Source organism: Pomacea canaliculata, linkage group LG4, assembly GCF_003073045.1.
Source record: "Pomacea canaliculata isolate SZHN2017 linkage group LG4, ASM307304v1, whole genome shotgun sequence".
NCBI lineage: Eukaryota > Metazoa > Mollusca > Gastropoda > Architaenioglossa > Ampullariidae > Pomacea > Pomacea canaliculata.
This window is the reverse complement of record NC_037593.1, coordinates 9,385,448-9,405,980: the sequence shown is the minus strand read 5'-3', so window position 1 is coordinate 9,405,980 and position 20,533 is coordinate 9,385,448. Positions and strand designations below refer to the sequence as shown.

The window sequence follows — 20,533 nt, the reverse complement described above, 5'->3', positions numbered from 1 at the left end:
AAGCCACACATGAACATAATAATGTATTGAAAAAAAACAGTCTGCAATATTTTTTTTTCAGGAAATTTATTTACAAGTTTTCCCCAACAACAAAAATACCAACTGTAATAAACAATAAAACAAGTCCGGCAACATTAATATGTTTAATAAACAACCAAAGACTAATGGAGTGTCATGAAAGCATGCTCTTGTAACCAAATACAACTTTTTGTGTTAAATAGAGAAGCATGGTTTCACATTTAAACACATTATTCCCATGGTTCCATGTCAGCTTCAGTATTACCAAAAACCCATAATCCATCAACAAACCAACAACTTGAAAAAGGTCATCACAAGTCACAAACTATCCTTCTGAAGTATCAAACCACACAAACAACATTCACAGGGAATGTGTCTGGATCTCTTTTTGCTTAAGTAAATGGCAGAACATTAAAACAAATTATAAGTACTTTTTACCTCAGAGTGCTTTAATCATACACAGCCATAAAATCAGATGTTGTGCACACTGGATCAACAAGGGGGAGATCAAAGCTCACAACCTATAATATGATCACATTCAGACATATTGGCTTTGTAAACATATCTATATTGAACCTTGACATCACAATGCATAGCTGAAGCTGGCAGAGAACAAGAATGCAGTGGTCTCTATCATGTCCAATGCCAGTGTCTGATCCACGTCAGTGATACGAAGCTTTCACGAACTTGGTACTACATCTACTCAGAAAAACTAAACCCATGCTTCAGCCCATAGTAATGGTAGTGTACAGTGTTGCAATTTTTGACTATAGATCACTGACAGAGCTGACATAAAAGTTTGACGAAAAACCATACAGTGTTTTCAAGCAGCTAAAGACTGGCTTCTCACAATTTGCAGTCTGCCCCACAGAAGGCTGTGAATTGTTGTTTTTGACATCAAAGCCTCACACAAATGAGTGGTGCAGACTCAAGGAAACAATTGCTAGAACTTAAGTTGGCTGCTATCAGCCCAGTTAAGCCCCATGTACTAACATGTATCCATTCTTCCTAAAGTGGCATTTTTACCAGAAATCATTGTATGAATGTCTGGACAACAATAAAAGGCAACTTTTTCTGTGACTTTTACATTTCCATAATATAAAGCACACATCTGCCTAATATCAATCTTAACTAATTTATAAAAGCATCAACAAACATGTTCAAAGTCTTGTGGTTTACATTTTTTGTGTATTTACCAGTTGCCAAAAATATCAATAATTATGGTGGACTCAAACAGTCTGAAAAAATACATTCCATTCTACCCTGTAGCATTATGATCTACATTAAAAGAACTTGTCACCTTACAAATGCAAGATGAATATACACAAAGTGGAATGCTATCATGGTATTTAAATTGCAAAGAACAAAAAATGATAAAAATGATCTGTGCACAGTTAAAAATGTCTAAAAAACCAATATCCCTTACCAAAAAATGGTGTTTATATACCACAAAATCTAAATGACAAATAGGTTTTGTCTACCTTGAAAAGCAGATCTTAAATGTGTCTCTTTCTCAACATTATATGCTTCCTTTTTGTCAAGGTTTGTTGCTACATGCATATCTCTCATATAACCACAGGCCAGTAAAGACATTTTTTTCTCATCCTATGTGTGAGGTAATCCTAGACAGTGTACTCAGGCAGCACATGGCCAGGACAGGTACAACATTCAGCACACTCAATAACTACCACCGTTCTTATTCTCTTCATTGTTTTTAACATCTATAATGCTGTCCAAATATATAGCAGCTTCCACATTATCATTCATCAAAACAACAAAACATGGATATCAAGTAAAAGGCTACAGATTCTTTTAGCAGAATATGGCTCATCATTCAGGCAGACAAGTTTGATTACAAATATTGCAGCAACATGAATTCCATTACTATTTCTTTTGATTAGAAACCGTCTTCTAATACATTATGCAAATATAGAAGCATAAGCTAATGCCTACTTTACTGGGATTATGATGTAAAGCGCTGTCCAAGAATTTAGCCTGAATTTTGTAGGATCTCTAATGCCCCCAAAAAAGCCACCAAAAAATTAAACTGTAAACCCAAAAGACTACCTAATAGCTCAATTACATGTACAGAAGCAGTCACTTTTTGGTTCAGTTTTGAAGTTAGCATTGTCCTAGAGTCGGATTAGCTGATAAACCGTCTATATTTGCTATGGTTATATTGTTTTTAGTGCATGTACATTTCAAATGCTCATAATTATTATGCTATTTGACTGTAACAGGTTAAATCAGTCACAAACGGGTTCCCACTTTGATGACTACCACTGACAATAAAGAAAAACCTAACTGTCGGGAATGAGTGAATTACAGTTCATTTTTATAAATAAAAGTTATGTAATACAGTAAATTATATTTTCTTTCAACAGAAATACATCAAACCTATCCTGGTTTACAATATCTGACTAGTGTCAACAATACGCCATAGCAATTAAAAAATATTTTAAACAAATGACATCAGGATGTTTCCCTCTTACAGCTGGGAATTTCTTACTCAGCTTGCAAACAACTCTGGGTTTATTTTACAAGCATGTTCATCAAAAATCCAGAGTTAATCAGGCTTGGCAAGCAGCAGAGGCTCATTTCTGACAAATTTATTCAGTTCATCAATTTGATTTTATGTGTGCAGGCATTTATCAAATGGAAGTACGTGATCAATAAATTAGGACCATTTTACACAAAATGAGAAGGGTATTGCTTCTATTATTTCACATTCCATCATTTTTCTACATTGAATAACAGAATAATATGCAACTCCTTGTTCTGATAACTGTTATTTGACAAAATCTCGTCTAATTTTATCTATTTAATTTTTTGTGATGGTCCCCATCTTTGTCATGGAATAAATGACAGGTCTAAAAATAACAACTGAACTTACTTGTTACTGCTGTGCATGGCTAGCAGTGCTGCAATGAGAACTGTCAGTTGCTAAAACATCTGAGACTAGCATTAGTAAATATGTGTTTAAATGTGCACACACGTTTATGATCATACACTTTCACACAATTTCTAGTGAGATTAACAGCAACAGGAATGTACAATAAAATTTAACAACTATATGAGAATTTCTTATCACCATGAGTATCCAATAAAGTTTCTATGTATAGACAGCAATATGCAACACAGACTGTTTCAAAAAGTGCTGTAAATACAAAAAAATATTTCCGAAAAATTAAAAAAATACATACCCATGTCTCAAAGGTCAATCCAGGGCATGAATATCAGACAAAATAGCATGTGCGAGTATAACACAGAGAAACTTATACAACTAACACACAGGAAAACCTATGTAAATATCACATATGGCTAGTCTCACAAAAGCATCAGAAAGAAAATTTATAAATTACGACTTTTATGAGATGCAGCAAATACTAGAAAGGATGATGTATGAGACAACGCAGCATGGATATCTACTTTGTGCAACTACAGTTGTTAGACATGAAGTATCAAATCCAAGTATTGGGCAAGGCAACATGTAAAGGAATCTAACAGTCACACTGAACAAACGAAAAAAAAATTAGAACAACAAAAAAAAAAACTTTACCCAGGAAGGGTATGATAAAAGATTCAGGCATTAAAGCACAATACTCAATGATAAGTCCATGCTCAGGCAAAAAGCATACTGACATCCTTGCGTGCATGTGTGTGTGTGTGAGAGAGTGAAAACATGATTTGAATGATGGTGAATAAATCTGTAAGACACATTTATATGCCTACTGAATAATGTGTTCTTGTGTGACTTTAAATATGTAAAGCATCCTAAGCCCACTTTTGTCAGTGGGGAAGAGCACCTTATAAACATATGCTATTATTATTATTGTTAATGTGAAGAGGACTGGCACAGTATCTAGCATAGCAACAATATGGCTCATGTCATCATTATTGAGAGCAACACAGAACATATTCCTCTACATAGCAGCAGTGCACTGGCAGTCGACCAACAAAGGCAGTTGCAGAAAGAGCAGCACTCTGTGTTAAACAGTACTGGCAGATGCTACTAAGACCAACACACCAGATCGACATGTAGCAATGACTGGCACATGTAAAAGACACTACCAGTGACCAGTACTAGGGTCATGGACTAAGAACTTATTGGAGAGATCTCTAAGAGCCATACACAGCATGAGATTATCTGGCTTCGATGAGGCTGATGTTCTGGACGATCTTGGTGGTTCGGAAAACTATACACTCACTTTCTGGCTTTTTTTTCAGTTACTTGCTGAGTTATATCCTGTTGGAAAAACAAAACAAGATGAGACAGCTTTTTATTCCCATTTATAAAGTAACAGCTAAAATTCAAAATGACTGGATGTGGATATAAATTTATTCTACTTCATAAATGCTAATTTACAATGACAAATTCAGCTCAAGAATGGAGGGTAAACAATGCACCAACAACACAAATATGCCAGCTCCAACACAGTGCAAACATGTGAGCCAAGGAATGAAGAAACTGTGTCTGCATCTGAAAGTCTCTTGTGAGATGAATATAACAGCTGAGGCTAGATTACAAAATGTCTGTGTGTGTGTATATGTGTGTGTGTGTACAATGGTCGTTCAAAAAGTTCTAAGCCTCACCAAGAAAGAAGAGCTAAACATTTTTGTTGTGGTAACACTACCACCTTTATAAAACTAAAAAAATACAAATTCTGTTTTAATTTGTGAGAGGTCATAGTTGGTGTGGAGGAGTTTAAGATGGACCAGGACAACCTACTGTGATGGGATTGCAATGTTTGAGTATTGTTGGACCAAGTGCACTGATGTCAAGGATTAGATCGGGCGTTTTCCGACGGACGTTTCGCCGCGGACGTTTCGGAGCGGACGTTGTCGCTGACGTTTCGCCGCTGGACGTTTCGGAGTCGGACGTTTTGCGACCGGCATTTCGCCGCCGGACGTTTCGCCGCATTATGTCAAGAGAGAGAGAGAGCTTACTTACTTTCAAAGAATGAAAGTAACTACTAGATTACACAATAATTCTTTTTCAAACAATTTACACACAGACTTCACAGACAGTTCACTTTATTGTGATTATGCGCAACAGCTTTGAGAAAAAACATTGATACAAGCGAGAGAAATGTGAGCTAACGGTTCACATGAGGGATAGTGAGAGAGAGTTCACTGATACATTGATACAATGGCGAGAGAAATGTGAGCTAAGGGGCGTCACACACTTGACTTCGCTAAAATAAAGGTTCCCGCGTGAAATCCGAAATGAAGTGCCCCGCGCCGAACGGTCACGGCGAAACGCCGGTCGGCAAAAGGTCCGGCTCGAAACGTCCAGCGGCGAAACGTCCGGTCGGCAAAACGTCCGGCTCCGAAACGTCCGGCGGCGAAACGTCCGTCGGCGAAAAGTCCGTGTACCGATTAGATATAGAACGATTGTGAAAAACAACCACCCAGGTAAATGTATGTTTATGTTTGTGTGTTAGCTTCTGCAAGCATAGCAGCCTATTTCAAAACATGATTCTGTCAACAGCAAACTAAAACGCAAATGTGAGAAGAAAGTCTTCTAGAGAAGAAGATAACATGTAAGAGTCTTACCTTCATTTCTCTGCCTTTAGTTTCATAAGGCAGCAAGAGAGATGCCACAGTAGCAATGAGACACATAACTCCATACAGAGAGATAGCAACATAAGCAGAGACCTTTAGCAACACCTGCAAATATTCACAAGGTCACAAATGTCAAATATAAAAGTCAAAGGTAAAGTTTTCAGTAAGAAATTTCAGAGATAATGAGTCAGCAAAAGGATCATGATCGAATTCCGGCTGGACAAAAGACGAGTGAATTAGCAGTTACAGATGAAATTCAAATTGCAAAATCTAAAGTTATGAAATGATTGTGTCAAGCTAAGACATGCTGATTTATTTAGCTGTGGGACTAAAACAGTAAAAGTTATCAGCTTTACTGACAGGTGCAAAAAGACAGAGACACAAAATTACTCATAAAAAGGAAGATATGATTAATGTATCAGCACCTGTGCTACAAACGGTGTGACGATTGCACCTATGCGTGCCATGCCACTGCAGGTACCTAGGCCCATGGCCCGCATTGATGTTGGATAAAACTGTATGAGTCAAAAAAACAAATTAAAAAATGTCTTTAACATCACCAAGTACTTAAAAAAAAAGACCCTTCACACTTGAGGCTAAACAGTTTAAGATCTGCTGCATTACAGTGATTGTTCAACTAATATGTTCTGATAATCTGTTGACAGGCTACCATTGTCAACTGTTAACTGTGTACATAAAGAAACGTTTGTTCTAACCAAGGAATAAAAGAGGATCCAGACTAGACAAAGTCTGTTCTCAGCTGAGATGAACACAAAGTTCTGACCCAGAGTTCTCTCTGACCTAACAGATAAAAAGAACCTATTTTCACCTCAGGCGTATAGATATATGCTCCCTGAAATGCTCCTGATATGAATGCTCTTGATACAAACAGAAAAACTGTCAGCAGGGCACTGCAACACAAAACTGCGGTGAATGAAGAGACACATAAACACAAATCATTTAGGCTGTTCATAGAAAAATAAACATAAGATTTTCTTATTTGTCTCTCTCTCTCTCACATACACTGTTAAGCTGTATTCATCCTCTTTTGTATAATTTTTCAACAAAACAAATACTCTTTAATTGACTTGAAACTAGCATTGCATTATGCCCATTGAGCTGATAGATCAATAAATTTCAATTTTTAAGATTTAAGTCATAACAGGTCGGAAAATAGGGCTTCATACTGCAGCAAGTGAGCTGAAAACTGCAGATTTAGTTCTGCATGGTGGAGTACATGTCATTAGCTGTTGACTTTCATGTTACTTGGCAACATACAGCCAACAATTTGTAAAGAGAAGGAGAATGACAACATTAAGCTCGAAGTTTGTAAAGGGAAGGTGGGGAACAGAAGTCTTTGTTAAGGAAATATTTCTTGGTGGCTGAGGTGGAGGGAAGCTGCCAGAGACAAAGATTACAGTGTCTGGCCACTTCAACAAACAACTGAACATTCTCCTTTTAATATGCTTTTATAGTTGAATAGTTCACTGAGAATGTACATAGCAGGCAAGTCAGTTTCTCAGTGCGTACAAAACTAACTATAGAATGTGCAAGCTGGATGACATTTTAAAGCTGCAGTTGAGTGAAAGTTCAATACTACTTTCTTAATCTAATTATAGATTGTATAATCTTGTAACACAAACTTGAGACATAAATGACCTAAATAATGAAGCTATATTACATACTTTTTACAATCTTGTAACAATGGTGAAACATAGCTGATCTAAGTAATAACTTGCTACCGTGTTGTACATATGTTTACAAGAAAGACAAAGAGGCTGAAGATTCCAAACTCTATTGCCATGGTGTACTTGCGACCAATTTTTTCCAGCAGGAATGCAGTCAGAAATAATCCTAAATTGAAGAATATGCACATGCAAACATACACAAATGCATACATGTACATTTTTTTTTTTTAGATTTATACATTTATAGTCTATACAAATATAGTTCTACCTAAAAACAAATCACTTTATTTAGCAGATCACAATTTTTCTGCTAATGTATATCTTGGAATGAAATTGTATGATTTTTAAAAGTTTAAAAAACTAGAAAAGAAAAACTTTTCTCATTATTAGTTTCTACTTTTTCCTCAATTATAAGCTGTTATTACTTGTTACTACATTCTGTTAGTTCACATTTTTGATTGGCTATCTCTAATGGTATCAGTTACCTGGAAATTCAGCAAGTGTGGTCCAGGTGAGGTCTTTGTAGTCATCTTTGGTTAGGGTTTTGCATTCCAAGAAACATGCAGGATCAGGATTGAACTTGACATCAGTTCCTGTCATTACAGCAACATGTTTAGTCAGCAGTGCACTCAAGACACAGCACCTCTGTCATTACAGTAATGTGTTCAGTCGGCAGTACAATCAAGACACAGGACATATATGATAACAGCACCGTGCCTTCACAGTCTACTGTCAGCAGTATACTCAGACACAGTACACATTTCATTACAGTGAAAGTCATCTTGCAACCATATTTACTATCTTATAATATAGCAATGATATATTTGATATCATATGACATTCAAGATGCTGTCAAACAACACTAAGCATAACCTTGTCATTTATCCTGGACATTACTTGGGCGTAGAATTTTATGTATAAGATGAGATTAACCCTGAACATTGATCCCAGATGCAACTGGGATACATTAGTATCAGTCCGAGCTTTAAGCGTTTTCTGGCCTGACTAATGGATAGAAGGTTAATAACAAGAAAATAAGTAAGCAACAACATGCATTTAGAGAATAGTAAAGAAATGGCAGTTTCAACATACCATGACAACCATCAGGGCTCTCAAAGAGAGCTGTGGTTAGCAGCACAATGCCATAGTATGAAAAGGCACACACCAGCCTGCAAAAATAGCTTGCTGTCTGAACACATGTCTAGGATGTTGGCAGGGAATGGAGGTGTAAATTTCTATGAATATTCTAATTGTCATAATGTTCTGACATATTTCATGAATGGGAGAGGTAAAGAATGCACATTAGCAAAATGTCTCAGGCATAATACATAATGTATTCAAATGTCTTCATAATCATATCTCAAAACATGATACAGCATATCAATACATAATCACTTACACAATAACAATGATGACAGTGCTGATAATGATGATTCATTTGCAATTCCACTATGAATGTAGGCTGTTCACATTGAACAGAATTTTAAAAATCCTTAATAAGAATGAAAGGTATGGAATTAATTAATTAGCAATAATCTGATCAGACTGATGTCAAACTTTACTTACTGAAATATTAAAACAATGCACAACATATCTGTTATCCAGGGTAAAAAAAAATGTCACACCACCACACTGATAAAAGTTAAGACTGATGCAGATGTTTACACATCATCCAAAACCAGAATGTGATGTTCATCTGATGTGCATGAGACCAACATGAAAACAACACAAAAGACTAGCAAAAATTACTGAACATGCTGTAACACAAACTGAAGCCAAAAATGTTTAAATAGAATGAACACAAGAATAAAGAATTGAGAAATTCTGTAAATCAAATGAAGCACTCCAACAGAAAAATAACTATTGATGGTTTAAAAAGTTCAGGTAGTAACAGACTACTTAAGTAAAAATAAAATGCGTTGTGGAACATTACCATCAGTGTGGCATGAGAAGCATCATAATAACCTGGTAATATAATAACCATGACATACATGAGATGTGATGAACCTCGTCATGCTAAATGACAAGCATGATGTTGCACTAACCAACAAGAAGAGACAGTCAGGAACATAAAGTACCAGTGAGTAGTTAACAAGGCTGACAGGCAGGTTGCTAATAGCTTAAGGGAAAACAGCAGTGACAGTCATGACATCTATGACAAATGTATGAAGTATGAAAGAATACTGTAACAAGCGCGAATGAAATTTGTGACCTATGCGTCAAATAATTTTCAAACAATAGATTTAACGCTGACAAAATTTACTGTTAAAAAACAAATCAGATCTTGGCTAGACTGACCAGATAATCCACAAAAGAACAGTGGTAAACCGCATCTCAGGTTTCAGTAAGTCCATAACACGACCTCTCTTGACATGCTATAGAACAAAGAGAAAATATATAGAGAGATAAAGATCAAGAAAAACTTCTAGTCATTTTATTAAAATATTACAAAATACTCTTTGCACTCATGTTAGCCTTTAAGAATCAAACATAAAGGGAGACTCTACCCATAGTAGAAATACTAATGGTTCTACGCTTAATAATTACAGTTTGAACTGAAATGTGCACTCACCTGCACCTCTGGCTCCACCAGTTTCCCTAGGGGCATGGACTTGCCATTCTCCCGTGCAATCCTCTCCAAAGTCTTGACTGCTTTGTCGTAGCAGCCACGGGTTAAGTCATAGCGCGCACTCTCGGGTAGCCACTGTAGAAGTGAAGATCAAACATTCTAATTTCAGCGCTTTATCTCAAGAACATTTCTTAATAAAATGCTTTCAAGTCATCCAGCATATCCCCCCTCATTTAGTACTTCATCATATATTTATGATGCTGTCACTTTGAGATGCCTTTTAGTGTGAAATAACAAGCAATATTTGATGCTGCACTATAATAATATACTGAAGGTGAGAATAAACATCTCTTCAAGTTTATGTTAATGACATGCTGCTTTATTAAAAAGAATCAAGCCTTCACTTTGTGTGGGAAATGGTACAACCCTATTACAAAATATAAATAAAATGTCAGGTAGGGCTTTTAACTGTGTAATATAAGCTATAGAAAAGACCTAATGCAAAAACTGACTCACTGCACAGCAACAGGCAAAAATAAGTAGAGGCAACGAGGAGAGTCCCAGCAACCACTGCCAGCCCAGGGTAGGCATGATAAGTAGTGCCAGCAACACCTCAAAACAGGCTCCTATGGCCCAGAAAATCTATCACAGACACATTCCACTGATGTGATAAAGCAACATTTGAAAATATGCCCTTAACACCCAGAACATCTGTTAACATAAGCAGGATTCTATGCTAAACAGTGTGAGTTATATTCACTTTCACCTGTGTGTGTGTGTGTGTGTGTAGACTGTATGTAAAAATGTCTTCTTCCACCGAGGGTTTAATAGCAATTGATGACAACAACTACCTCTCTCCTGTACTCTCCACACACACACACATATGTACATGCTCACATGTATGCACACACACACACACACACAAAATGCAAGGATGTACTGACTTCCACAAGAGTCACACATGCCGCCCGTGTTTTCGAAGGCAGAAACTCGGCATACAAAGTGACCCTGTACAAAAATAATTTTTTTTCATTAATGGTCAGATTATAACAATAAAATGTTTGAAAATGGAAACAGCAATAACAAACTATGCCAGCATGTGAAATGTATAATGTATGACATGTTCTAGACTATACTCTAGGTTTGACAAGTTTATTGTTAAGGATAGATAAAAAATAAACCCTATAAGCTATTTACACGCTTACTACAAACCTAAAGTGTCAACAAAATCTCATTAAAATGCACTCTAACACATCCATGAGTTTATGATAAAATAAGGCTGCTGTCAAACTACAATGCAAAGTGTAAATAAGATTGCATTCACAAAACATTACTGCAAGTAAGAATGGAATAAAAGCCTGTGCTACAACTCTTTTGTACAGCTGTAAAGCTACTCTGCTTAATTCACAGCATTCAATACAATTTTTACTGTTGATATTTATTTCTTTGAGCAATTAATGCTATTGTACAGTAAATATTTGCTTCTTAATGCCATTTAATTATTTGATTCTAATTTTCAACTATTAAAATTATAAAAAAATATGTTAAAAAACTTGCTCCCTCTTTAGTAATTCAAAATCTGAATACTCTTCTGACTAAAAATTTCAATTAAAATCTGTTAAAAACAAATGATAGAAACATGATAAAAACATGGTAGTGTCTGAACTCCTGGAAATAAGAAGTAAGGACTGTTTATTATTGTTTCTATGTTTGAGAGGCAAGTTGTCTTTAAGTGTCTGTCCTGTAATGGAAATTAAGTCAACTAGGTTTTTGTAGCTAGTCTGCAAATGTCTAAGATGATGTGTTTGCTACAGACAAAGGTTTGCCTTCATTTTCCTTTTCAGAACATTTTTAGACACTTGTGTCAAACCCACATTAAAATCTGAAGCTGAATTTGTTATTTAAAAAAAAAACAGCCCTCCAGTCATTTCATCAAATATCAGTAACAAAACATACAAGCTCACACAAGCTAAGAAAAAGAAGTCTGAGCATTAAATATCTGTGGCATTTAAAGAAACAAAAGAGAGGCTATCCACTCACGCTTGTGGGGCGCCACCGATGCCAAAGCCCACGAGGCCCCGTAAGATGAGAAGCCAAACATAACTAGGCGAGAAGGCACTCAGAATACCGAAGTAGAAAGTTACAACAGAGCACATTATTAGTTCCTGTAACATCCCACAAGAGGGCAAAAATTAGCTTTTGTGAAGAAAACAAAGTAGAAAATTACTATAGAATAATTATTGAATTTCATGTATTTCACACTGTGAAGTAAGCATTAAAACACGAGCATACATCTGCATGCATCAAACAATGCTTACAGTTTTGCGTCCATATTTGTCACAAATGCTGCCCCACAGTCCAGAGCTCGACATCATACCACAAAAGACCACCTGTACAAGCAAATCCATTCATAGCAACATGTTAATGAGTCACAACCAGCTGTGAATTAAATACAACCACAAATGTCTCAATATGTCACAGCTGCTGAAGATATACTGGGTTTGCTCCTTTTTGTAGTCTACATGAAAAGCAGGCAATCCTTCACATGGATTCATATGCTATTGCATTGGTGGGAAGTATGTGTATCACTGCATGAGCAGGTCTGGTACAAGAATGTGTAAAATATATGTCAAGCAGCAAGACTATCTGTGAATCAGGAGATGGAAAAAGTGCGACATTCACAAAGCAGATCATGTATGTGTGTAAATGGTGCGTGTGAAACAAGGCAGGTCACAAATGCATAAACATTGAAAAGTTTCCGCTGCTTACTATAGTAATGTATGTGTGAATAAGCCATGTAAGCGTAAACACTGCAGGAAATTTCCAGTTCTTACTGTAGTAATAGCTGCTTCCTGTAAACCTGTCAGCTGCCAACTACAATGAAGTGCTGGTGATAAGATGGCCAGTATCATCATCTCCATGGCATCGGCCATCTGCAATCATGACTTCTATGATCACATACAAAAATCTCACAGGGTAGCTACACTACTGTGAACATACACAGGATGTGTCGGTATGTACACAAAAACCCATGCTTCATCCTGACTAAATGACACTGTTGACAGCAAAAGGTTATAAGAGATCACAAAAACGTGTAAAGAAACAGAGCATATCTGCTCTTTTTTACTGCTGATAGCCACAAACATGTCTGATGTGTAGTTAGAGGGATGGATGAATGAGTCACTATCACCAAAATTTATCACTAGTTTTGAGCAGAAGATTATGAATTCAAGGGTCAATGAATTCAGCGATTAGTAAATGCCACTTAGCCATCCAGCCACAAAATTGCAACTGCTTTTATTTTTCTTGAATATGAAAGGCAATGGAAGAACAGGGATGGGCTCCAGCTTCAACCTATCTGACCATAAACAAGGTGAACTGCTACCTTCATGGCCAAGAGCTATGTCACTTGACTGTTTTGCTTTTACACAAGTGGACTGTCCTTGAAAGTATGAGGACTGAAGACTTTGTACACTTACACAAGTAATCCTGACACAACAACATACATATAAAAATTAAGAAAAGATTGCAGAAGCATTTGTGATGTCTTCTCTAAATGTTAAGGTACTGTAGGACTTCTTTATCCTGTGAAATTTATGGTCAGTTTTATACACAGACAGGAGATGCAATCTCATACAATTCACCCTTGGTGATTTATTTAACCTCACTGGCACCATACAACTCCTAAGACTATTGAGATAATGCAGAAACAAAGAATACTGAACAAAGAACAAAAAGTGCATGAAAACTTAAATCTTTGGCTATCTAAAGATGTTATCAGAGATTTCTCACATTCTTCATACAAAATTTTAAGCCAATTGTCTTTTCAGGTGTTTAGTGCAAGAGCCTCATCTGCTTACACAATGTGTAAAGCAAGAGTTGCCCATAGAATTATACACCTGAAATGCACTGAGGAGAGAAGATGGTGGTAACTGGCATATTCAGCTTTGGTAAGTCAACATACCCATGCAAATCCAGTAAGAACTGAAAGCTTTATCTGGAATGGTCCAAATCCAATCTGATCTATTGCTTGCTCCACTGTAAATGTTTCTGGGAGAAAAGTGAAGCAAATCAATCAGGACAAGAAAATCTCATGCACACAGCAACCCTACATTTCTTGCTACTTGCTAGTAGAATGGAGCAGCTTGCAAATATGTCAATGACAAGAAAAGCAATCATGACACAATATGACCTATACTAAGCAGGAAGAATTTATTATTATGCATACTATCTTCTGCTCTTCACTTAATTAGCAGAATATAAATGTGGGAAGTCTATTTCTAGTTGGCGTAAGTCCCATCTGCAGCCTTGAATGAGGCAGAATAATACTTTTTTTTCTGTATTTACAAAATCCTGCAAAATCTTCTTTTCAATGTATGCACGTGAATGGAGCTCACTTTAAAATTAAGGCATGAAATATGATGGTCGTGATCATCACAAAAAACTAAGCAGTTTAGTTAATTATTATTTTAAAATAAACCAAGCCTTAGGGAAACTTTGGCCAATAAATACAGTCTGTCATTAAAGCATTTCATTGCTTATTAACCTTTGCAACAATTTTAGTGCTCCATTTACCACTGGTGTCTTCACAGTGGAGACAGAAAGAAAGCCATGCTGCCAGCCAAATCACAGAGTATCATCAAACTTTGAATGCTCAAATGCACAATTATCTCCCCTGCCCCCAATTTCCAAGCTGTGGATGTGTAGATTTCTAGCAAAACTGTTACACCACAGGGCTGCACACACTGTAACTTATTCTAGCCTTCACATGCATCCACCAGGAGTCTGTTTCTTTACTTTTGCTAAATGCATGTTACTTCATTTTGTACACACCTAGCTCTTCTAGGTTTCCCCCAATTACACTTCTGTTGCATTTTGTCAAGTCTGGAGTCAGGGTTTGTACAAAATGACAGCTTCAAAATTCACAAACCTTTCCAACCCTGTTCCATGAAAGCACAAATCAATATGCTGGCATGATACTGCACTATATAAATGAACTCTATTAAATGAGATTACAGTGCAATAAATTTATATCTGCTTAATAAGCTCAATAACCATATTCACTAGACATACTAAGCTGCTTACATGCCATGCAGGCACTATCATCATAATCAATTACATAATCTTGGGAAATCTTTGGCCTACAAGAAATACTTTTGGTACATCTTTGCAATTTCAAATACCTTCTGTGTCCTTGCTACCCAAGGAGGCTAAGTCTGACATCTCCCCTCCAAGGCTAAGTCTGGCCCTATTGGTGGCCCCACTGGAGTCACCGTAGGAACTCGAAACAGGTCGACTGCCAGAGCTGTACAAGTCAGTGATGTCCATCTCAACCTTGTCATCGCCATCAAGGTCTTCATAGGGGCTGTCTCCCTTTCGAAACTTGACCAGGCGTGACAGCATGACTTTAGCTCTGACAAATTTGCTGGAAGGTATCCTGCTGATGACTTCACTGAAAAGAGATTTGATGGTCACCAATGAGATGCAGCATATTCAGAAAGTTAATGCTCTTTTCTTAAGAGAAATTGTGATGACTGTTGTGCTACACTGTGAAAAAGTCTAATCAAATAAAAGCAGAATAGCAAATACTTCAGATGTTACAAGTGATCAATACTTCCAATTTAACCAGCCATCAATACTTCAAATTTCACAAAGATATATTTACTTCAAACTTGAAAATGACCAATACTCATAAAGTTTAAAGTGTTAGACAATGACAATAAACATTCTATGAGAAGTCATGGAAATAAGGTTTGCCACATTGTGAAATGTGGCCCTATGCTCCTCGAGGAGTAACAAGGAATAAACTAACATTGTGAAAAATCATGGCAAACCTATCATGGATTTTACTGATTTACTAAGCCTTTTGTTGAGAATTCAGTGATGGAATGATGGATGGCCACAAAAACTCTTGTTACTTCTCTAGTTCTATCTTGCCTTGACTGAGCATGTAATGATTTTGTTTACAAAAATCCACAAAGCCATGTGCATCATCATTTAATTTCAACAGTACTTCAAATTTGAATGCTTCATATTTCACAGGTGAAAGTAATCTGTGCATGACATCTGGACAAAAATAAACATGCTAATAGCTAAAGCTAAACATGCTTATGTAAAAAGATTAATAAAACTAGACTTACAGTTTGTATAATAAATCATGCTCCTAATCAGTGAACTGGTAAGTGGAGTAAGCAGTTTATCAGTGCAACTGCCATAACCACCCTGCTACAAAATGATACTCACCAGATCCATCTCTTTTATGCATGTATTACTCTTCAATTTTAAAATAACTTTTAAATTTATAAATTCAGTTTAAAAAACTAATATTCTAAATTATATAAATAAAATCTAGCAAAAATGCATTACTACTCACTACTGATGTACCTAGCATTCTCTACATGAACTTTTGTTTTCTCACAAAGTAAATCTACACAGCCATGTTCCTCCTCTATTTTCACACAAACTAATGAAAAGAGATAAATACTGTCAGTTTTTTTGAAGCATCAACTGGTGACCAAAGACATAAAGATATAAATCATGAACGGACAAAGCACAGAAAATCACATGATCACCATTTGTCATACCATCAAAGGCGTGAAGCACACAAAGAGTACGTTTATCTGCATGCATTTCATTAATGTATGTCCACTCTAGTTCTACATTTTTTTCATGTTTCTTTGCTGACTAAAACAGATACTTAATATTCTTCTGAGGCTTCTAAGTAAAAATAATTTTGTGACCTGTTGGTTCTTATTACAGCATTTAAAAATGTTTATTATAATTTTAATACTATGAGGTATGTTTTGAACCTAGAGTAATTTGTGTTTCAGCAGTGAATATATCTGTAAAATGATTCATATCAGCTTCAGCTAAAATAAACATTTTCTGATAAACCACTGCAGCATTTCATACTAAAAGGATTGAGATCCTGCAGTTCGTGGTTCTTTATTTCACTATTATGTGATCAGAAATCAAAATTATTAATCGAGTCTCTGTGAAAATTTGCATTTGAAAAATTAATCAAATTCACTTGTTTCTAAATCTCAGGTGAATTATTACAAAACAAGTGCATATATAAAAGCCACTGGCTTATAACACATTTTACTGCCACTCTCTTCCAGAACTAAAGCCAACTGTGCCACAAAGGGCTACACATCACTTGCTGCTAAGTTACTTTAAGAGAAAAAGGTGAAGGTATCACTATCACCTGTTCTACAAATTCTAAAGCAGCAGGCAGCACTCTGAGGTCTAGCTAAGGAGGACTGGGAATAGCCAATATCACTTGCAAGACGGTGGTAGGGACTGCAGCAGTAAGAATCACTGTCACATCTTTGGTTCTGAGGGTTACCAAAAAGCTGAGAGACACAGATGGAATGCCATGCAAGAGCTTGAAGCTGCATAGCTTAGCAACTCTCAACTCTTCTTTTGTGAACTTTTTTTCTTTTCTTGGTGCATTGAAACATTTTAAGTACAACACATAATCAATCAAAATTCCGTCATACCTTGATGTCATTTGGTTGTCTTTTTTAGATCAAAACATGAAACCTAGAGTAAAAGGAATTAATAATTTAGCCAGTACTTCATTGAGTGCCTGTTTACTGCTTCCTAAGCCCTCTCTAAACATTTTTCCCAAGCCCTCCAGTATCAACATAAATAAATATATAACATCATTCTTTAGATCTTTACTTCTTTTTCTCCTATACCGACTTGAGGTCACTCCTGGAACAAAATTATTGCTTATAGGCTATGAGCAGATGATGTGGGAAGTTAATGTGTGCTTACATGTATGGGGTTTGTATAGGGTTTCAGTAACTGATACTTTACATGAGAGAGGTTTATACAATCAGGCTATGAAGAAAATTTGATGCCAGTCTTTCATTGTAGCGTCAATGGAAGGCATTATTACCTATTTGAAAGCTGTTGTCATGACAGTTTAGATATTGTGGTTAATTCAACTTTACTGAAAACACTGACACTATACTATTAGTACCGCAACATTTTGTCCTCCCATGACTCATGCTGACAATATTGGAATGAAAACTGACAAAACACTGTATTCTGGAAAATGGGTTCAATTAAAAAATTATCAATAAAGATGTCAGATCTTAGACATGCATCCAAAGAATAATATCAACAATAATTAAGATTTCATTGCATTGTTTTCCTTCCTTTTATTAAAAAGTGTAATATTGATCAAGTGTCTAGATAAAAGCTGATGCTTAAAAATTTTTTTGTAAGGTTGCATGTTCCCGCTTATTATGTCTTTTCATATAGTAAAACCCAATAATCCAAATTTGTCATTATTTTGAAACACAATGCGTTTATAAAATGTACTGCAGTGAGTAATTCTAGGTAAGAAAGTAATGTTATAAATACAGCAATAATAATAACACAAAGCATTAAAAATGAAACATTTAAAACTCCTGTAATGGAAAGTAAGTTTATCATTACCTCTATGTTAAATTTAAATTACTAACTTTCTTACTGTGTAACCTTTGTGTATGTTATAGAGAGAGAGAGCAAATCACCGATGCGGATGTAACTGTGACAGGGGGTCAAGCGTGGAAAATCTTAGTGTGCTACGCTGTTAAAACAGGACTAAATAATAACAAGCGCTCGCTACTTTAAAACTCCTGCGTGTAATGCACATCTATTATCAACTGACAGGGATTCATCAGATTTTAATTTTTATGACAAATGTAAATGGTAAAGAACTGCTGTCACTGCTATGTTTGTTCTCTCCTAGTTAATGGTCTTATCGGCTTTAATAATCCTAAGCTTTCTTCTTAATAATGAAATACAAGTTACAAACCTTTTACTATTATCTGAAAATGTAGATTCTATATTTAAATTATTTGACCCGTTGACTGAGTCGTAAGTTCGCGTTCATAAGCCTACCACATCTGTTCCTAGGATCGCTTCAGCTTTATGATGATCGGACTAGGGGAGCCTACTCGCCTTCAGGCTGGCTAAGGCACAGAGAAGTCGGGGGCCCTGCTGGGGTTACATATTAAATTGCAATCCTCAGGATTACTGTCGTCTGCTTTCAATACCATATCTAATCATTTTGTCAGCAAACATTGAAGCAATTTATTGAAGTAATAAAAAAGACGCTTTCATTCTTCTTCAGAAGGTCTAGAGTTCCGTAGGAAACAGATCATATAAATAGCCCAGCTTTCATGCCATGGACAATGAAATACTCGATTGCGTTTCGCATGGAGGAACACATACAGTCGGGGGAAAATGCATGTTTACTTTTTTTCTTACATATGCATGGCGGTGCCTGGGGATTTGCCTTTGGCGGCAGCATCATTCAGACAACCTGTTGCTGGCTGCTGTACAGAGGCTGTTGACGGTGCACCAGGTGTGACACGGCGCTGCATTTGTGCTGCAGTCTGCTGCATGTCGTTAAATCTTCTCAGGAGCGGTTGATCCATGTTCCGTTGAAAAGAATGTTCAGAGACGGATTATTAGTTACATTATAGAGTTATTTCAGCAGAAAGGATTTATAATATTCTGCTTCTGAGTTCAAGGTACGTCGACAGTACGTTACGTGACGTCACACATGAAAGTCAGAGGCCTGTAGAAAGTGAGAGATGCCGTCTTAAAAGTTTTTTAAGGAACTTTTTTAAGTGTACAAAATTATCATTAATATTTTATCGTTCTCAAATATAATATTTCACACTATCATACTTTATTTATTTATTTGTTTCGGCTTATTTTAAAATTAACAGCAACTATTAAAAGTATTACTCCTAAATTTCTACAAAATGAACAAGCACTTCAACTGACCTCCAGGACGCACTCTTTTTGCTTCTCTTGTCTCTGAAGCAATTAAGAACCCTCAGTCACGCTGCAGACCACTGATAAAATTCCTACAATTTTTATTATGTCCAATTTAACGTGACATAACGAACACCACTGTTTGAAGTATATATATATCTGTGCAGACAGTCAATCAGATTTTGATCAGACAACAAGTCGCCTGTCCCTAGGCGTTGCAACACGAATGACTTTGTCCGAAGCACGGTCGCCACCCTCGTGGACCACCAGGAATCCCTTTCTCACCATGAACTAATATCTCTATGTATGTCCGCGCTTCTCACAACATCAAAGCAGATACAGGCTGGGATCTGGTTCAACCGTATCACTTAACACAACTCCCTGTCCAAGACCATCCTTCTGGGTATCTTGGAGGGTGGTCGATTCCAAGGAGAACAGATGACTTGTCTGGAAAATGCAGAGTGAAGAGGTCAAGACAGGAATATAAAGTAAGCGTCGGTCAGCCTCAGAAGCTACATCTACCCAGATGCTCTTCCCGACGACCTATACCAGCGGGCCAGCATAACCGTTTGTTCATTATTACCAGTCCTACGATGAATTAATTAATTGTACAGTTGATAGGGCCGCTCATTTATTGGCTGGATGCGTCAAGAGCAGCTGGCTCTGTGCGCGAGCGTGACGTTGAACGTTACGTCACCACAGGTGGTCTTTATAGTTGGGGTGGAGGGTGGCGGGTGCGTCTTGTTGCCACGTAGCCATGGTATGGACTTAAAACCCACCATAAGCTGATCTCCAACACATAGAAGGTTAGAAAATCTTTCTTTGAAAAAAAATACGAGCCTAATTTGTTTTTCTTTGGTAGACTCGATACACATCCCACGGCAGGCCTCAAAATTCACCAGGGGAGATA

General features: G+C 36.6%; 1 protein-coding gene across 5 annotated transcripts; it reads right to left on the bottom strand.

Moving 5' to 3' along the window:
- Window positions 1-47: 47 nt before the first annotated feature.
- Window positions 48-19,768, bottom strand: LOC112563297 (synaptic vesicle 2-related protein-like). 5 transcript variants are annotated; one of them, XM_025237160.1, is made up of 18 exons: window positions 19,633-19,768; window positions 19,108-19,254; window positions 15,024-15,292; window positions 13,805-13,890; window positions 12,675-12,773; window positions 12,159-12,230; window positions 11,881-12,005; window positions 10,785-10,848; window positions 10,357-10,482; window positions 9,844-9,975; window positions 9,570-9,646; window positions 8,364-8,440; window positions 7,757-7,864; window positions 7,326-7,437; window positions 6,413-6,494; window positions 6,009-6,098; window positions 5,575-5,688; window positions 48-4,264 (listed from the first exon to the last, which is right to left on the bottom strand). In XM_025237160.1, the coding sequence occupies exons 2-18, from the start codon at window positions 19,242-19,244 to the stop codon at window positions 4,223-4,225; spliced, it is 1,812 nt and encodes a 603-aa protein (XP_025092945.1). In that variant the 5' UTR covers window positions 19,245-19,254; window positions 19,633-19,768; the 3' UTR covers window positions 48-4,222. The 5 variants fall into 5 exon arrangements, with proteins under 5 accessions (XP_025092945.1, XP_025092946.1, XP_025092944.1 ...); XM_025237159.1 differs by having other exon boundaries at window positions 50-4,264; window positions 19,108-19,280; window positions 19,633-19,748; XM_025237161.1 differs by lacking the exons at window positions 19,108-19,254; window positions 19,633-19,768 and adding an exon at window positions 17,343-17,391.
- Between the last annotated feature and the right edge of the window lie 765 nt (window positions 19,769-20,533).

Coding starts and splice junctions, on each gene's coding strand:
- LOC112563297 (XM_025237159.1), bottom strand. CDS start 19,277: ATGGATCAACCGCTCCTGAGAAGATTTAACGACATGCAGCAGACTGCA. Junction 8,441..9,569: donor GTTCTTTTGTGGATTATCTG/GTCAGTCTAGCC, acceptor CTATTTTTGCAG/GCTGGTGTGTGCCTTTTCAT. Junction 7,865..8,363: donor GAGCCCTGATGGTTGTCATG/GTATGTTGAAAC, acceptor CTGTAATGACAG/GAACTGATGTCAAGTTCAAT.